Raw genomic sequence first — 18,585 nt, forward strand, 5'->3', positions numbered from 1 at the left:
AGGAACTCGCAAGACATTTTCGTCTTGCAAAGCAAGCCCATAGGGAAATTCGTTTTGCGAAGCGCCTCCAAAATGGAAAACCCTTTCGTCTAGCGATGAAGAGAGCCTGCAGCTTTGCATTCAGAAGGTTCATTACTGGAGTTTTTCCTTGCCATTTCATATTCTAAAGGCGGCTGGATTTGAAGCTCTGCATCTATACATTTGAAAGTTCCATTAGTAGCTCTCTTTTTAACTATGCATTTTGGGGAAAAAGCTGGTAAGTGTAAAGTTTGATTGTGTGTTGTTTCTGCTGCATTTTGTTGACCCTGTTGGTGAATTTCGGTCAATCTGGCCTGTAGTTTCGTCAATTTACTGAGTATGTTTATTTGTTCTTTATCTGGTAGCTTGGTAAAGTTACTCAGCAGATCTTCTTCTTCTGGGACTGTCCAGTCTATTGTGTCAAGGGCGAGGTTGTTATTTGATGCTACAGTCGCATGGTTTGGGAGCTTGGATTTTTCTTGCGTGATTTTCCGGGTAGCTGGCTGCGGTTTCTCCCATCTACTGGGTTCTTCCACGGGAGTAGGGCAGATGTCGGCTTCTGGTGGAATGGCCTTGTTCATCTTGTTCTGTCTTTTAGATGCAATCAATGGTCTGGGTGATATATCTTCAAAGTGTCGGCGCGGGATAATTCCTTTCTGGGCTAAATGAGCCTTTTCCCTTAAGAGTTTGGTTGGAATTCTATGGCTACCAAATCTTAGTAGTACTTTTTTGGAATATCCATCGTTAGTAAGCCTCTTGACTGCTTTTAAGTCAATACTTCCACCCTCAAGGCTAAGGAGCAGATTTAGATGGTGTCTGGCCCAGAAAGGTGACTCCCAATAAGGTAGGGGCCCTCTATATGGAAAAATGTGGAGAACAATCTCACATGGCCTCAGTATCAGGTTGATTGAGTGAGGGGGGCTTCCTCTAGTTTTTGGCTGGTTTAGAGACATAAATTTGTATTTGTTCTGTTTATCTCCAGGGCTTGTTAAGGATGGCAAAAAGGGAGTGAGTTGCCTCCTTTCATCTGGGTTGTCCAGCTTCTTGGAGATGTTTTGTAATTGTTCAAAGATTTTTTGAACTGTTTGAGCAGTCAGTAGGCAGCATTCCTCTAGCAGCTCCACCTTTCTATCAATTAGTGCTTGTGCCTCTGTTATGGGAGTAGTAGCTTCAAACGAAATAGGTACCCCTACTTTAAGTACTACAAAGGACCTTAACATTGCCGAACAAAAGATGACCTCCAACAGACCTGACACACTGAGCTCAACACCAAATGAGGCCAAAGAAATGGAAGTAGAGACTGAAAACAGTCCAACTGTCCATAACAGCCCACCAGCCACAGAAATTTCTCAGGAACAAGGAACAGTTAAGGAAGAAAATCAAGAAAGGGAGGAAATTTCAATTCCCCGCACTTTAAAAAAGAATCTAAAAGATCCACCACTATGTTCCCCACCGAAAGCAGCGACAAATGGCTGTATCTGCACAAGACAAAATCCCTCGCTAGACTTAATAACAGAACTAGAATGACTAAATGCTGTGAACCAGCCACCAACTCAAAAACGGACCCTACGCTTGCTGTCCTGGAATATCGCAGGGTGGGGAAACAAAGGCGGAGACCCAGACCTAATGAACTTCTTTAAAGATTTTGAATTAATACTTCTACAAGAAACATGGTCAACTAGAGATATCAAAATCAATGGATTCACCTCCTATACGAAACCCGCATTGAAAACAAACACGAAAGGCCGGCCGAAAGCAGGGTTCTGTTGTATGATCAAAGACAACTTAGGGTTTGAAATCAAGCAACTAGAAGAATGCTTACCACTTGCACAAGCTCTACTTTTAACCCAAAACAAAGATCCCTTGCTACTTGTAAATGTCTATATCCCCCCAACTAAAAACAACAGCAGCAGTGAAAACTGGTCACAACTAACCTCTTATATAGAAAATTTGACCGATAAATACCCAAATGCCTCACTGATAATAGCAGGTGATTTTAATGCCAGAGTAGGAATCAACAATGAACAACTATGTAGCAAACTAAATTGGAATACTGATAATGATATCGCACATGCCCTGAAAATAGGACGATTCTCCAGAGACAGGGTTGTTAACAACGAAGGCTTACGCCTACTTGAATTATGTAACAACTTTAATTTGCAGATTGTGAATGGTTCAACAAAAGGCGATAGAAGCGGGGAGTTTACATACTTCTCCCCCCGAGGATGTAGTGTCATCGACTATATTCTTGTCCCTTATAATATTATAAATTCGATCATGGACTTCAAAATTGGAACGCGCACTGAAAGCGACCATCAGCCATTATCGTTGTCTATTAACTTAAAGGACGAAACCAAAATAACTAAGTACAATACCATAGAACCTTCTCAATACAAACAAATGACCCAATTAAAATGGTCCCAGGAAATGAGTGTAGCAGTGGGGCAAAAACTTACAGCCAACCTGAGAAAACAAGTATTATCCAACTTAAAGATCACTAATTTCTACAGTGATATTCCGAAAATTTATAATGAAATCTTCCAAATGTTTGTAGAGCTTAGTACTCCACCTAAAGTTTGGGTACTTAAACATACCGCTAGCCCTTGGTTTGATGATGAATGTTTCCAGCTAAAAAGAAAACTGCGCCAAACATTTAAAAATAATCGCACCAAACTAGAGCCCTCTTATCTTGATGAAAAAAGAAAATATCATTACATTCTGGCTGAAAAGAAACAGAAATACGCAACCCAAAAATGGCTACAATTATTTGACTCAATTCAGAGTAAAAACAACAAAGCGTTCTGGAACCTAGTGTATGGAGGATTGAAAGCCGAAAATCAACTAACTCTACCACCAATTGCAGAATCCAAATGGTCCCAATACTTTACATCTGTATTTAACAATCTACACAGTGAACTTAAAGGAAATGAAACCACTAAAAATAAAATTATTAAACTCCAGGAGTGGCCAAGGGTAGAGGAAGAGGAAATTAGAGAGATAGTTAAAAATTTCAAATCGGGGAAATCTCCTGGGCCAGACGGTCTACCAATAGAATTATTTAAGACCTATATAGATTGGTGGGCAGAACCCTTAGCCCAACTGTTTACGCTTATAGATAAATATGGGATCATACCTGAGACATGGCTAAGATCAATAATTATTCCAATCTTTAAAAATGGCGACCCAAAAGAACCAAGGAATTATAGACCGATAAGCCTTCTATCAGTGATAGGGAAAATCTACGCTAAGCACCTCTTATCTAAACTCCTTACCTGGATGAAAAATCTAAATTTACCAGGGAAAGAACAAATAGGTTTCTCCAAAGGTTGCTCCACACTAGACCACTGTCTTATACTTATGCATCTGGTTGAAAAATACAGATCCCAAAGGCAATCTAAGATATACGCTGCTTTTGTAGATTTTCGTGGTGCATTCGACTCAATTGACCGCCCAAAGTTGTGGAGGAAACTCGCAGAATTAAAAATTGATCAGCGCCTATTGATTCTAATGCAAAATCTACACTCTTCCAATACCTGTCAAGTCAAACTTAACATCAAAGGTCACCTTTCATCAGACATCCCAATCTCGAAAGGGGTAAAACAAGGGTGTATTCTTGCCCCCTTTCTATTTAATTTATTTTTATCAGACTTGCCAGATTACCTTCAAAAAATAGAATCACATGCCCCTAAACTTAATCAGAAACCAGTTCCTCTCTTACTATATGCAGACGATGCTGTCCTACTATCCTTAACGAGCTTGGGTCTGAAACGTCTTATATCTTCACTGATCCTCTATTGCGAATGTAACAAACTCTCTATAAACTATGAGAAGACAAAAATTTTGGTCTTCTCGAATGGTTGGAAATTAGAGAAATGGAAAATAAGAGGGCAAGAAATCCAACAAGTGAAAATCTATAGGTATCTGGGAATCTTATTCCAGAGCAATTTAGGGTGGGCAACCCATCGCACAAATGCCATAAAACAGGCAAAGTGCATCTCATCAGCAGTTGCCCGTTTTCATTATCAGAAAGGTAATCAATTTATTCCTGCGGCAAATCAGATATTTCAAACAAAAGTGCAATCCCAGATATTTTATGGAATCCCGCTATGGGTCCAAGCATATAACAATGATTTAAAAAAGATTCACTCTAGCTTTCTGAGACGTATTCTTGGACTCCCAGCTACGATCAAATATGAAACAATGTGTGCAGAAATAGGCATACACACAATGGAATATTGGGCATGGTCCACCTCAATAAAGTATTGGTTACGCTGCCACTTTCGCTGCCCTCCATCAAGTCTGCTCGCTGATTTGCTCAAAGACTCCTATAAATCAAGATGGTATCAGCACCTCGAAAAAAAGATTGAATCTTTAGGCATCGAGCTGGAGCCCCTGTACAATTCTAATGAGCAATATATTTCCCATAATATCCTAACTAGACTAAAGGATGTCGAGAGACAAAATATTATGGCAGCTGTAAACAAAATTTGCTCCCCCATATTCTATGAATTAAATATCTTAGATAGCAGAGCCAATTACGTCACTAAACTAATAATCCCAGCCCAACGTAGGGCTTTTATGCTGGCCCGTTTAAATGTTTTTCCCTCAGCATTTGTCAGGGGAAGATATCAAAACATTCCTAGAAACAAGAGACTCTGCAGATGCTCTATGAATGTCCCGGACACTGTAGAGCATATTCTCCTTCATTGCCCATTGTACAGTACGCTCCGTCAACGCGTGCTGTCCCCTCTTTTGGGTGGTCTGGAACCGCAGCAAGGTGAATGTGTGGGATTCTACCTATCCGACGTTGACCAAAGGGTAACGGCGGGGGTAGCCGAGTTTTTGGTAGCAGTCCTCCAAGGAGCAGGTTAACAAGGAAAACCACTGACTCTATATGTATATATATATATGCATTTAGCAAACTGCTGCCTTTTTATATATATTTCAAGGCTTTTATATGTTATTTTCTCTTTTAAGGTTTTATTTCCATAATGCCTAATAAAGGTTTGATAAAGTAAGCATTCAGAAGGTCCCAGGTTCAATCCCAGCATCTCCAAATAGGGACGTGGAAATTTCCCTGTCTGAAACCCTGGACAGACACTGCCGGTCAGTGCTGACAGTACTGAGCTAGAAAGACCAAAGGTCTGACTCCATAAAAGGCAGTTTCCTATGTTCTACATTATCTTGACTAGTGATCAAATTGGCAGTGGCTGTTGTGGCTGAGCAGTTAGGAAACTGCTCTCTGGAGCTTTCTGTGTGGGTTCAAATCCAGGGAGTGTTTCCTCCAAGGTCTCTTGCAACTCTACACTTTCATAATTCATAAAGGCCAGTGTCCCTTAGAAGTAAACAAATCTCCTCTCTGGCTCTCAAATTGTGCAAATACAGTGGTGCCCCGCAAGACGAACGCCTCGCAAGACGGAAAACCCGCTAGACGAAAGGGTTTTCCGTTTTGGAGGCACTTCGCAAAATGAATTTCCCTATGGGCTTGCTTCGCAAGACGAAAATGCGAGTTCCCACGGGTTTTTTTCGCTTTTTTTGCCCTTTTCCTAAGCCGCTAAGCCGCTTCTCAGCTGATCCGCTGATAAGCCGCTTCTCAGCTGATCCGCTAAAAGCCGCTAGACCGCTAATAGCACTAATCCGCTAAGCTGTCAATGGGCTTGCTTCGCAAGACGAAAAAACCGCTAGACGAAGAGAATCGCGGAACGGATTCTTTTCGTCTTGCGAGGCACCACTGTAATTTTTTTAATGGTTTGCACGGATGAACAGGACTTCTGTATGTGATCTTGACAGCTGATCAGGTTCGTATTGGCCTACTCCCACAAACAGATGCAGAGATTTGGCATTTCGATTTGATCATTTCCCTCTCTCTCTCTCCCTTTTTAAAGTGTGCGGTGAAACTTGCCAAGATGGTGGGTTATGTGAGTGCTGGCACAGTGGAATACCTTTACAGCCAGGACGGCAGCTTCTACTTTTTGGAGCTGAACCCCCGGCTCCAGGTGGAACATCCCTGCACAGAGATGGTGGCCGATGTCAACCTGCCTTCAGCTCAGCTACAGGTGAGTCAGGAGCTCTTGCCACAGGTCGCATCGATTCATTTGTATGCTGCATTTCCCACAAATAGATCAATGCTCAAAGCAGTCTGCGTGGAAAAACGAGCCGTCCAAACGCAATAATGATATAGAATACAGAAGCATAATGACATGACAACATAACACTAAGGGCAGTGGGGACGCCGACGCCGACATAGTGCTATGTATTGCAACATTGACCAGAATGTAGATGCAAAGTCATGGAAAAATAATCAGAAACCCTGCAAATGGATATGTTTTAAGAAGATATGGGAGCAATTAAGTGTTAACAGCCATGTTTAAAGGAGAGAGAGATTCTGAGAAGTCATCAGAATATTCTGTAAAAGCGAGAATTGGGAATTTCGTGGCACATGTATTTATGATATTTCCCATCTTGGGGAGAGCAAGTTTTAATGAAGAATAATGAGCCAGACGCGATTCACATTATCCACTCTTTTTATTACTAGGTATTCAGGGTACATAAATTTATATGCTTTCTTTCTAAAAGCAAATTCTATTGTAAATTTTAAGGCATGTTTTTCACATGTAATATTTTGATACTCGTACTATATTAATTAAATATAATAAATTATTTTTAAAAACCATCAGTTAACAGTTCATTTAATGTACATCAAAAATGAAATGAACATAAAGTTCACTGATATGTCAGGAAAAAATATTATTATTATTATTGATGATGATGATAATAAAAGATCCTTATCCACCCTTCTTCACAAGGCCCAAGAGTGGCTTACTGTGTAAAAAATACAGTATTAAAATCAGTTAAAGCTGTTTACAGTCAGAAGAACAGGATGGGTCCTAAAACAACTTTAGAACTAAACGTACCCCCAGAGCTGATGACATTAGTACCTAGCAACCTCCCATGCCATTTCTTTTAAAAAAATATTAGTAAACCAAATATAAGGAGCTTAAAGAAATACTCTTATAGCAGGTTAAAGGCAGCACAAGGTTGAACTTACTGTTCCAAAAAAATACCAAAAAAATACCTATTTTTCAAAACCCTCCAGCATTTTTTAATTCATCAACCCAAGAGTTCACCAATGGGTCATAAAAATATCCAGTAATTTCATGTCCAAAAGCAGCCCCAAAGCTGATGACACTGGTGATCAAATACAGTGGAACCTCAGTTTTTGAGCATCTCGGAAGCTGAATGCTTTGGTTTTTGAATGCTAAAAACCTGGAAGTAATAGCTTCCATTTTTGAATGTGCCTTGGAAGTCAAACGTCTTCCGAGGCGTGTTTCTCCATTTTCTCAATGAGCCTTGGTTGTTGAACGTTTCGGAAGCCAAACGGTCTTCTGGAACAGATTACATTCAACAACCGAGGCACCACTGTACCTCCCCACAAAAAAAGCCTCAGCCTAAAAATACTTCTTCCAAGTTTGCCTGGAAGCAGCTCCTTTAGTGGTACCTCTGGTTACGTACTTAATTCGTTCCGGAGGTCCATTCTTAACCTGAAACCATTCTTAACCTGAGGTACCACTTTAGCTATTGGAGCTACTGTGCCGCCGAAGCACGATTTCTGTTCTCATCCTGAGGTAAAATTCTTAACCCGAGGTACTACTTTCGGGTTAGTGGAGTCTGTAACCTGAAGTGTTTGTAACCCGAAGCGTTTGTAACCCGAAGTACCACTGTAATAATAATAATAATAATAATAATAATAATAATAATAATAATGATGTTCCATCTGGATATAATAATATATATTATAATAATGTACCCCGCCCACCTGGCTGAGTTGCCGCAGACACTCTGGGCAGCTACCAACACATATAAAAAATATTATAAGACAGGCTTCCTCAAACTCGGCCCTCCAGATGTTTTCGGCCTACAACTCCCATGATCCCTAGCTAGCAGGACCAGTGGTCAGGGATGATGGGAATTGTAGTCTCAAAACATCTGGAGGGTCGAGTTTGAGGAAGCCTGTTATAAGACATCATAAGTTAAAAGCTTCCTGATATAGGAAGGCTCTCTGGGCTCAAGGGTGGGGCAAGACAGGTAGAAACAGCTGCCTCCTGGCACATGCAGCATTCTGCCCCCCACCCTTTGCTCTTGTGGAAGGATGTGATGGGTAGCAAAGCCTGGGCCCCATCTACAAAGCTGCTGCGTGAAAGAACTGGTTCTACGGGAGCCGACTGGGGGGGGGGAGGCGGGGAAGTAGGGGAGAAGTCTTCTGAGTCTCCATCCCCCAGTGTCGTAAGAACTGAGTCATGTAATCGCTGCTACAGCTGGGACAAGATTGGAATGCCGATAGCGGAGAGACTTGGTTTTGCAAAAATGTTACCTAGTGAGTCCTAAGAGGGCTGCTCCCTGGCTCTTTGCAAATCCTCGGGTGTGTTTCCGAGTGCGTGGGTTGTATCCAGCTAAGTTCCACTCACGTTCAAATTAACAGCACTAAGCCAGCCATGCTTATTAACTTCACAGGGTCCATTCTGAGACTGGCTTATGTCACCCTGTGTTGGGTTTTCCTTTGGAGGGGATGCAGTGTCAAAGCAGCCTCAGGTTTAACCACCTAGCCTGATAGACATTTTCCAAGAGTGGGAAACACCTGTAGCTCTCCGGATGCTGTTGGACTACAACTCCCATCATCCCTCATCTTTTAGTCATGCTGGCTGGGCCTGATGGGAGGTGTAGTCCACTACATCCAGGGCGCTCCAGGTTCCTCGTCTCGGATGTTATTATATTTTGCCCCCAACAACAACCCTGCAAGGTGAGCTAGGTTGAGAGATGACACTTGGCCCAAGACCACCTGTGAGCTTCGCAGCTGGCCAAGGACTCAAACCCATGCTTCCTTGGCCTATTCTTGTCGCTCCATCTGATTAGTGTATATTTGGAAGTTGGGGGCAGTTTGACCCAGTGGCATGGCTCTATGCTAAAAATTTGGGGAAGGGGAGAGATGCTGAATTTGTGGGGTGGGGAGAGCCTGCAGCTGTGGCTCAGTGGCAGAGCGTCTGCTTTGCATGCAGAATGTCCCAGGTTCAATCCCTGACATCTCCAGGTAAGGTCGGGAATGTCTCTTGCTGAAAGCCTTGGAGGGTTGCTGCCGGTCTGTGTTGACAATACTGAGCTTGGTGAGCCAGTGGTCTGAATCGGTATAAGGCAGCTTCCTATGTTTTTATGTCTGGATGTCGTTAGTAAGCAGGCCATTTCTCTGTTCGTGTTTCTTGGTTTTTGTTATGTACTGAAGTTCTCACCCTGGGCCAGCAGGGGGATACTGTAGATAGTTTTCACTCAAGTCCGCATATGCAAATAGGGGATTGAAAGTGACCGTTCAGTGATTGGCTAGTTACAGAAAGTTGCTACTGTAGCATTGTAGTGGAGCTCTATATAAGCAGGCTGGCTGAACCCTTCAGTTCTGTTCTGTTCTGTTCTGGCCTGTGAATAAACAAGAGCTGTTTTGAAGAATCACTGTGTCATCTGATATGTTCACCCACAACTTAACAGTTTTCATCTAGTAAACACCTTGACAAAGACATTGGTGATTGCCAGTCAAAGCAGTCAACACTGGGCCAAACACAAATGGGCTGTTTCTGCAGAGCAGGTGTGGGGAACCTCTCTCCCTCCAGATGTTGCTGAACTACCACTCCCACCATGCCTGGCTGCTGGCCATGCTTGCTGGGCCTGATGGCAGTTGTAGTTCAGCAGCATCCGAAGGGACAAAGGTTCCTCGCGCCCACTGTACAGGATAGCTCCATGCATTGATACACTATTGGCTTGCTGCTACTTGGGGCCGAGGGGAGTTGCAGTCCGAAACATCTGGAGGGCGTCATGTTTACAAAGGCTTCTCCGCACTGATCAGCAGTGATTCTTTGGGGTTTTGGACAGGAATCTTTTCCCCTCGTCCTTCTTGGAGATGCTGGGGATTGAACCTGGCGCCTTCTGCATGCAAAGCAGATGCTTTGCCACTGAGGCACAGGTGGCTGTTGGAGGGAAGACGATAGTGAGCCAGATGGACTAAGCATATACAGCAAGCTGCCTATATGTGAATGATGGATCACTTCTTATGTTCATCTGTTTAGTGGCATGCAATTAAATTTGAAAAGTGTCATTATTTCTCTTCTTCTTAGATTGCCATGGGAATTCCCCTCCACAGGATCAAGGATATCCGAATCATGTATGGAGTGTCTCCCTGGGGGGACAGCCCTATTGACTTTGAGAATTCTGCCCATGTGCCTTGTCCGCGGGGTCATGTGATTGCTGCCCGCATCACGAGTGAAAATCCCGATGAGGTGACTGCAAGTTATTTCTTCCTCCTTTTCTTCTTTTCTAAGTTGTGGTTGATGGTGGTATACTGAGTCCTACAGTCCCCATGAGTATATTCATAAGACACGTGAAAATTGTTTTAATCTTGATAGCCACAAATATGTATTAATAAATGACACTTCTAGTCTGCTTTTCCTTTGAAAGAGCAAAAGGCAGTTTTGCAAGCTTTTATTTTTTATTTTATTTCCCCCCATTTAATTTTGCAATATTACATTCAGTTACACTTATCATCATTCTTTACATTACATAGTGTATCTATCTATATCTATATCTATATCTATATCTATATCTATATCTATATCTATATCTATATCTATATCTATATATCAAATATATTTATCTAATTTCCTTATTGCACCATTGTGACTTCCCTCCACTCGTGTTCGTCTTCCAATGTTTTTCTTTCCTTTACTATTGTGTTAAAATATGCAAGCTTTTCTTTTCCTTCCCCGCTGCTGCCTCCTCCCCCCACCCCAGTTTATCTTCACAACAACCCTGTGAGGTAGGTAAGTTTAAGAGACAGTTTCTGGCCCAAGGATGTCCAACTACATTGATGAGTGAGGATTTGCACCATCTGACAAGTTAAAGTTTCTGCCACTGTACTGGGTAACTTGGCCTCCCCACTAACCTTGTTTAGAAAAGGATATTCTAGCTCAGAAAACAATGCAGATCTGTGGTAAGTATGGGGGATGAACCAACAGTACATTTCAGGTATTGCTCATTTGCTCAGAGACAGTAGGAAAAGCGCATGAGGCTCTCAACATCAAGACACTTCTTTTATTATTGTTGTTGTTCATTAAATTTCTGTAGCATCCTTCATCTGTAGATCTCCATTCACAACATAAAATCACAATATAAAAAACACAAAATACATAATAAAAATAAGAACAAAAAGCAAACCATTTACCCTCCCACAACACATTTAAAAGGGCATCAGATGTCAATCAGCCAAAGGCTAGGTTGAATAGGAATGTTTTCGCCTGGTGCCTAAGGGTCAGTGAGCCAAGTGTGGTGCTGATAACACCAAGGTTGCAGGTTCGATCCCTGTATGTGACAGCTGCATATTCCTGCATTGCAGGGAGTTGGACTGGGTGATCTTCAGGGTCCTTTCCAACTCTACAGTTCTATGATTCTGTGACCAATGGGCCATCTCAGATTGAGTCTGGAGAACCAAAGTTTGTGACCACTGTCCCAGAATCGAATGCAGTCCTTCCCAGAACGTAGGGAGGATAATAACTTGTATTTCTGTGTTTCATTGCTCTGTGATTGTAATTGTGTGTCCCACCCCAGGAGAGTGTGCACACAGGTTATTTACATGTGAATGCTCCCTCTTGTAATCTAGGGGTTCAAGCCCAGTTCTGGAACTGTCCAAGAGCTGAACTTCCGCAGCAACAAGAACGTCTGGGGCTATTTCAGTGTTGCTGCTGCCGGAGGACTTCACGAGTTTGCTGACTCGCAGTTTGGTCACTGTTTCTCCTGGGGAGAAAACCGCGAGGAAGCCATCTCGTAAGTAGGCAAGACTGCAGCTCATTAATGGGCTGGGCTGGGGGAATACCCCAGGGCAGAAAGTACCCTGCCTAGTGTTGGTCCATGTCTATATGAATCCCCTGCAATCCAGAAGATTGACTGCTATGGAGTTGGCCATGCTAACCCTCAATGGATTGCAGAGCATTCTGTTACATTTCTACAGCAAATAAAACCAAACCTATCTTTTAAGTCAAGTCCGGGGAACAATTGGCCCTCCGGATGTTCTCAAACAGTGATTCTCATCTTCTCTGACCACTGGGGCCACGTTTGCTGGGGCTGATGGGAGTTGTAGTTCAGCAGCCTCTGGAAGGCTCAAGGTTCCCCACACCTGCTTTGTGGGATCTTAAATGACATAGTGTTGTAGCCAGCTCAGTCTTACTCAGAATAAGTAGTTCGTAATGCCTATGGGATGCAAATTGTAAACAGAGAACGGAAGGGAAGAAATAAAATAAGTAATAAAAATGTTATTTTAAAACCATGCAACATCTAGCACAGCACGTTACAATTGCTACAACAAGTACTGTATTCAAGATGGTGGTTTACCTTCAACTGCACCCCTTTTCTCACCCCTTCAGGAACATGGTCGTGGCCCTGAAAGAGCTTTCCATCCGGGGGGACTTCCGGACCACAGTGGAGTACTTGATTAAGCTGCTGGAAACGGAGAGCTTTCAGCAAAACTGCATTGATACTGGCTGGCTGGACCGGCTGATTGCAGAGAAAGTGCAGGTGTGGCTTGGTTCATTTCCCCCTGGATTCCCCTGCCCCTAAAATTCTGGTTTCAAAAATTCATCTTCCCTTAACAACGAGATGCAAGATGCTGTAGCTTTCATCATCAGTTTCCCTCTCTCCTTCGTTTCCTTCTTTGCTTCGTGAGATAACTCTCTAAAGCCCCAAATCAGACCTGAGAAACCTTTGGCCCTCCAGAGGTAATAGGACTCCGCTTCACCAGCCTAGGGAGCGTATATATAAAATGTCAACTGGTAGGGAGACCCCCTGTCCCCCCCCTTAAAAATATATATATATATACCCCCAGTGTATTGTTATCTGAGATGGATTTCAAATGCTGCCAGGCATTTTGTTAGCCAAAAGAAGAAGGGTGTAAATAAGAAGCCAACTTTGATGGCTTTAGAAGAAAATTAGATAAATTTGTGGAGGGTACAGCTATGTTCTGCCTCCACTGTCAGAGGTAGTATGCCGTTGAATTCCAGTTGCCTGGAATCGTAGGCGGGCAGAGCTGCTGTTGCCGTCAGGTCCTTCTTGGGGGCTTCTTTTGTGGTCTTCTGGTTGTCCACTGTGAGAAAAGGATACAGTGGTACCTTGGGTTACAGACGCTTCAGGTTACAGACTCCGCTAACCCAGAAATAGTACCTCAGGTTAAGAACTTTGCTTCAGGATGAGAACAGAAATTGCAGTGGCAGCGGGAGGCCCTATTAGCTAAAGTGGTACCTCAGGTTAAGAACAGTTTCAGCTTAAGAACGGAGCTCCGGAACAAATTAAGTTCTTAACCTGAGGTACCACTGTACTGAAGTGGATGGGCCCTCTTTGGCCTGATCAAGCTCTTACGTTATGCTCTCATAGAATACTGCCAGTTAAATCTGGACTGGCAAACTGTCTGCGTTTATTCCCGCCTCTTTTCCCTTCCCTTTCTTTCTAGGCAGAGAGACCAGACACCATGCTGGGAGTTGTGTGTGGGGCTCTGCATGTGGCTGACGTGGGCTTTCGGAACAGCGTCTCCAATTTCCTCCACTCCTTAGAGAGGTGAGGCGAAGCCCTTTAGGAACTTGGAAAAGGAAACAAGCTTCCAGTTCACAGGGGAGCAGGGGGTTATGCTGGGTTGCGCTCGTGACTTGCTTGTGGGCTTCCCAGGAGAGGCATCTGGTTAGCTGCTGTGCAAAATGGGATGCTGGACTTTGCTGTGATGCTGAAGCATGGGTTTCCCATTTGGACGGGTGGTGTGTGTGTGTGTGTGTGTGTGTGCGCGTGCAAAGCAGGGACCCTCATCAGTAGGTGAAGCCAGAGCCAGTGATGGTCAGAGCGAACTAATTCCAGTGGTTCCCCCCTCCTCCTGCTGCCAAGTATCCCAGGGATGAGAGTTAGTTATACAGTCGTTAATTTCCTTCCCCTCACAATACACTTTCAGGGGCCAAGTCTTACCTGCTCATACGCTGCTGAACACAGTGGATGTGGAACTTATTTATGAAGGAAAGAAATACGTGCTGAAGGTATGTGCCTCACAGGAGATTGTTAAGAGTGGGATCCCGTGGCCACCAAGTGCAAAAGGTATATTTTGGTGAAGATTCCATGTAAATGCGGAATGGGGGGTCATTCATTTCTTGTGATTTGCTTCCCATGGACTCGAGAGTGGCTTACGGTAGTTCTTCGTAAAACGGGAGCTCTTTACGCTGCAACATTTTATTGCACATCCCATTGAGGGGGAGCAATACTTGTACAGGGACAGGAAACACTGGCTGTATCCACTGATAATTCTGCTCAGTGTAGACCCATGGCGTGGGGGGGGGGGATAGACAAGAGTAACAAGGTCTATTAATTTAAATACTCTGAGTAGGACTAAGCTGGATGCTACCCCACTGTCTCTCCCCTCCCCACCCCCAAAAGCCTAAACCAGGTAACACAAAACCAAAGGTTTCACATGAGCTTTGGGAGTCCATCTTCATCCCTTGTTCCTCCTGCCCTTACAGGTGACTAGACAGTCTCCAAACTCCTATGTCGTCATCATGAACGGCTCCTGCGTGGAGGTGGATGTTCACCGGCTGAGCGATGGAGGGCTGCTCTTGTCCTACGATGGCAGCAGCTACACCACCTACATGAAAGAGGAAGTGGACAGGTAGCGTCCCATCCCGTCTCCCCCATGAATATTTTCATGGTCACTGATGATCAACTCTGGGTATACTCCTGTGTTGAAAGCAACAAGCCTCTGTCAAATATTCTGCATTCTTTACAAATTATGCATGCTTAGCAAATTTTAGGGCTTTAAAGGTCAGCACCAGCACTCTGAATTGCACTCGGTTTAGAAATAAATATGTAATATCAAGCGGCAATGGGTGAAAGCATCTAGGACAAAGAGCTGGAAGTCAACTTACTGGAAAAAACCTGTATGAAATCTGATGTAATTTAGCATTGGTTTGCTAAAAATTTGGTAAACCAATATTTGGCAAAAGAAGAAGGAAAAAGAATTGTGCTCGGAAACGTACCAGGAGCCAATGTAGGTCTTTCAGACCTTCAGGATTGGTGTTCTATAGTCCCAGTGGCTGCTCCCAGTCACCAGCCTAGCTGCCACATTCTGGACAAGTTGTAGTTTCTGAGTCACCTTCAAGGGTAGCCCCATGTAGAGCACATTGCTGAAGTCCAAGTGGGAGATAACCAGGGCATGTACCACTCAGGTGAGACAGGGTGCAGGCAGGTAGGGTCTCAGCTGGTGTGCCAAATAGAGCTGGTAGAAAGCTGCCTTGCACCCGGAATTAACCTGCACCTCCACGGACAGCTGTGAGTCGAAAATGACTCCCGCAGATGTAAAGCTGGCCACTTGGTATAAGGCAGCTTCCTATGTTCCTGTTTAAATTAGCTCCTAGTTGAGAACCATGGGGACTAGAATCTTGTTTTATTTTTAGAGGAAGCACCGTAGGTCAGTGGCAGAGGGTTTGCCTTGTACATAGGAAGTCCCTGGTTCAGTCCCCCAGGCGGGTCTGTTCTCTGCCTGAAATCAATGAAAAGCTACTGCCACTCAGCATAGATAATACTGAGCTACATAGACCCAGTGACCTGACTCGGCGTAAGGCAGCTTTTTAGAGCTCAGCAATAGAGCTTCTGCCTTGCATTCAGAAGGTCCCAAGTTCAATCCCTGGTATCTCCAAGCAGGACTGGGAAGGACCGCTGCCTGCCTTTCAGTGTAGCGATACGAGTTGAATGGACCAAAGGCCTGGGGTCACAATAAGGCAGATGTTGATGCTGTTTTCATTCGCTGCCTTTGTGCCTCATTGCTTAGGTACCGCATCACTATTGGCAACAAGACCTGCGTCTTTGAGAAGGAGAATGACCCGTCCATCCTGCGTTCGCCTTCAGCGGGGAAGCTCATCCAGTACGTGGTGGAAGACGGAGGGCATGTCTTTGCTGGCCAGTGCTATGCCGAAATCGAGGTAAATCCCCCCCTCCCTTTTGGCCCTGCTGGGCTCTGCCTTCTTCAAGGACCATCTGTGCTCCTCTGCTCAGGTCAAACTTTTGTTGCTTGCGGCTAAAAGCCTTTGCCAACAATTCAGACGGGGATCAAAAGCTATGCTAGGGATCATATTGTGCAAATGGAAATGCTGAAAGTACAACGCGGATATAACAAGCTAGAATCAAGAATAAAACCATAAGCAATGAAACGAAAGGACAGAAAAGCAATAAAATATTGGATGGGTACAAATGGAAGCGGGAGGTAAACATTCCCCTGTGAGGAATGATTCCTTTTTGCAAAATGACTTGAGGAATGATGTGTACCGGTCCTGAATCTGTCGTTGGCAACCACTGTACATATTTGGAAATGCTTGGAGAAGCGTTTTTCTCCTTTGTTTCCATTCTCGGCGCATCCTCACTTTGCAGACTTCACCAGAAACGCTCAGTATAAGCAACAGAATCCCAGAAGCCTGTATATCATGGCTTGATAATGATGTGCCTTTGATTAGGATTCAAGTAATAGGCAAACTGGGAGATGTGAAAATGAACTGGTTCCAGCGATTGCAAATGCAAACTTTTGCTAAATTTCTCCTTAGCACTTGAGGCCCTTGACTTTCTGTGGAAGTTTCTGTCTAAGCATTTATGAAGTAATTAAATATGGATTTTTGGAACTAGCTTTTTGGTAGTTCAGACTGTATGGGTGGTGGGGAGGGAGAGAAAGGAAAGCAAAATACCGTGGAAATCTGAACGCATTGCTTTGTCTTTCCTCGCCTCCCAGGTGATGAAGATGGTGATGACTCTGACTGCCGTGGAGTCAGGCTGCATCCACTACGTGAAGCGGGCTGGTGCAGCGCTCGATCCCGGCTGCATCATTGCCAAACTGCAGCTTGATGACCCGAGCCGAGTTCAGCAGGTGAGGGGTTGGGGGGCAGAGGCAGCTTTGGGAGGGCAGCCCGAGAGTCAGTTCCTGAGAGCTGGTGCCGAAGGGCCGAGCCGATGTTGCCTGGGGCAAATTCCAGCTGAAACAGGAAGTGTTTTAGCACCCAGTAGGCCAGCCTGAGTAGGTGGGAACAGTTGGTGTAGCAGTTCAATCCTGGCAGTGAATTTTTATGGCTGTATCATGAAGCCGCATACCTATCTTGGATTAAGGAATGGCTAGTATTAAAAAACACTGACATATTAGATCTAGAGGGCTTTAACAATCAATTTGGTTGGCATGCTTAGTTATGTTATGACAAGGAAAAGGCCACAGAGACTTTACAAACCATGTAATAAGTCCTGGTTAAAAAACAAGGGTATCCTGGAACAAAAGACACCCTGGTGGCTATCGCCATGACAGTAAAAAAGGTTAACATGGTGAATGATTGGGTTACATATACATAAATTATCTGTGAAGAAGGTAGCCAATTAGAACTCAAGAACTTTGAAGAAATAAAAAGTAGAGTGACCAATTGCTTACAGTACTACCAAATCCATGACCTATTCAAACAAGATAAAAAAGGGCTTTAATAAAGAACTTTCAAGGTTTGAAAGAGACTTGATATATAATGACGATAAAACACTGTCTAAAATGTATAAAATTTTATTAGAGTGGTCAGTGAAGGATGAGGAGGTAAAATCTGCCATGGTAAAGTGGGCAAGAGATTCAGGCCATAACAGACAACTCTCAGATTGGCAAAAACTTTGGAGGGAAGATCTTAAGTTTACTGCTTGTTATTCTATTAAGGAAAACTACAGGAAGGTCTTCTATTGCTGGTATATAACACCAAGGAAATTAGCGATGATGTACAAAAATAATTCAGATCGATGCTGGAAAGTAAGGAGGCAATGGGATTCATGTATCATATCTGGTGGACTTGTAAAAGAATGAAGGAATTTTGGGACTCAGTTTATAACGAGTTGAAAAAGATGTTTAAAGTCTCATTCCCAAAAAAACCTGAGGCGTTTCTTTTAGGGAGATCCCAAGAGATCTAAAGAAATTATTTATGTACGCCACCGTGGCAGCAAGGGGTTTTTTTGATTGCACAGAATTGGAAAAGCGAGACGATACCATCAGTAAAAGATTGGCAGATCAAACTGATTGAATATGCTGAGATGGATAAACTGACGGGACAGATAAGGGATCAAGTGAAACAAAAAATTTAGCAAAGATTGGAATACATTTAAACAATACCTGAAAGACCACTGCGGAGAATTAAAATTTTTGACTGGTTTAGATTAACTCTTGTAATGAGAAACATCAAAAAGTAGCGGATAAGCTCGTTACCAACAATGATAGGCATCCAACCAAGGACTTTAAAAGAACCAAGTAAGAAGGGGAGGGAAGTCAGAAGTAATTAGAACATCAATAAGTCGAATGACAAAGAATATATTTTTGTTTTTTCTTTATTATGATTTGGAAACATTTGTATACCAACAAGAAATTGAAACTTCATATTGTGATCTTACATTAAGTAAGCATTTCTGTTGTAAAAAACCCAATAAAGATGAATGGGGGGGGGGGAGGAAGAATCTTTA

At 43.4% G+C, this 18,585-nt stretch overlaps 1 protein-coding gene across 6 annotated transcripts in view; it reads left to right on the top strand.

Moving 5' to 3' along the window:
- ACACA (acetyl-CoA carboxylase alpha) overlaps positions 1-18,585 on the top strand; it is a 198,250-nt gene that overhangs the window by 38,720 nt on the left and 140,945 nt on the right. For all 6 annotated transcript variants that reach the window (XM_081844038.1, XM_081844035.1, XM_081844037.1 and 3 more), the window contains 9 exons: positions 5,904-6,074; positions 10,173-10,334; positions 11,711-11,874; positions 12,471-12,621; positions 13,550-13,653; positions 14,036-14,117; positions 14,595-14,740; positions 15,899-16,049; positions 16,847-16,981. In XM_081844038.1, coding sequence (XP_081700164.1) covers positions 5,904-6,074; positions 10,173-10,334; positions 11,711-11,874; positions 12,471-12,621; positions 13,550-13,653; positions 14,036-14,117; positions 14,595-14,740; positions 15,899-16,049; positions 16,847-16,981 — 1,266 coding nt within the window. The remainder of the gene's footprint in view (positions 1-5,903; positions 6,075-10,172; positions 10,335-11,710; positions 11,875-12,470; positions 12,622-13,549; positions 13,654-14,035; positions 14,118-14,594; positions 14,741-15,898; positions 16,050-16,846; positions 16,982-18,585) is intronic.

The sequence above is a fragment of the Podarcis erhardii genome (assembly GCF_964252035.2).
Source record: "Podarcis erhardii genome assembly, chromosome: 16".
In the NCBI taxonomy this organism is placed as follows: Eukaryota; Metazoa; Chordata; class Lepidosauria; order Squamata; family Lacertidae; genus Podarcis; species Podarcis erhardii.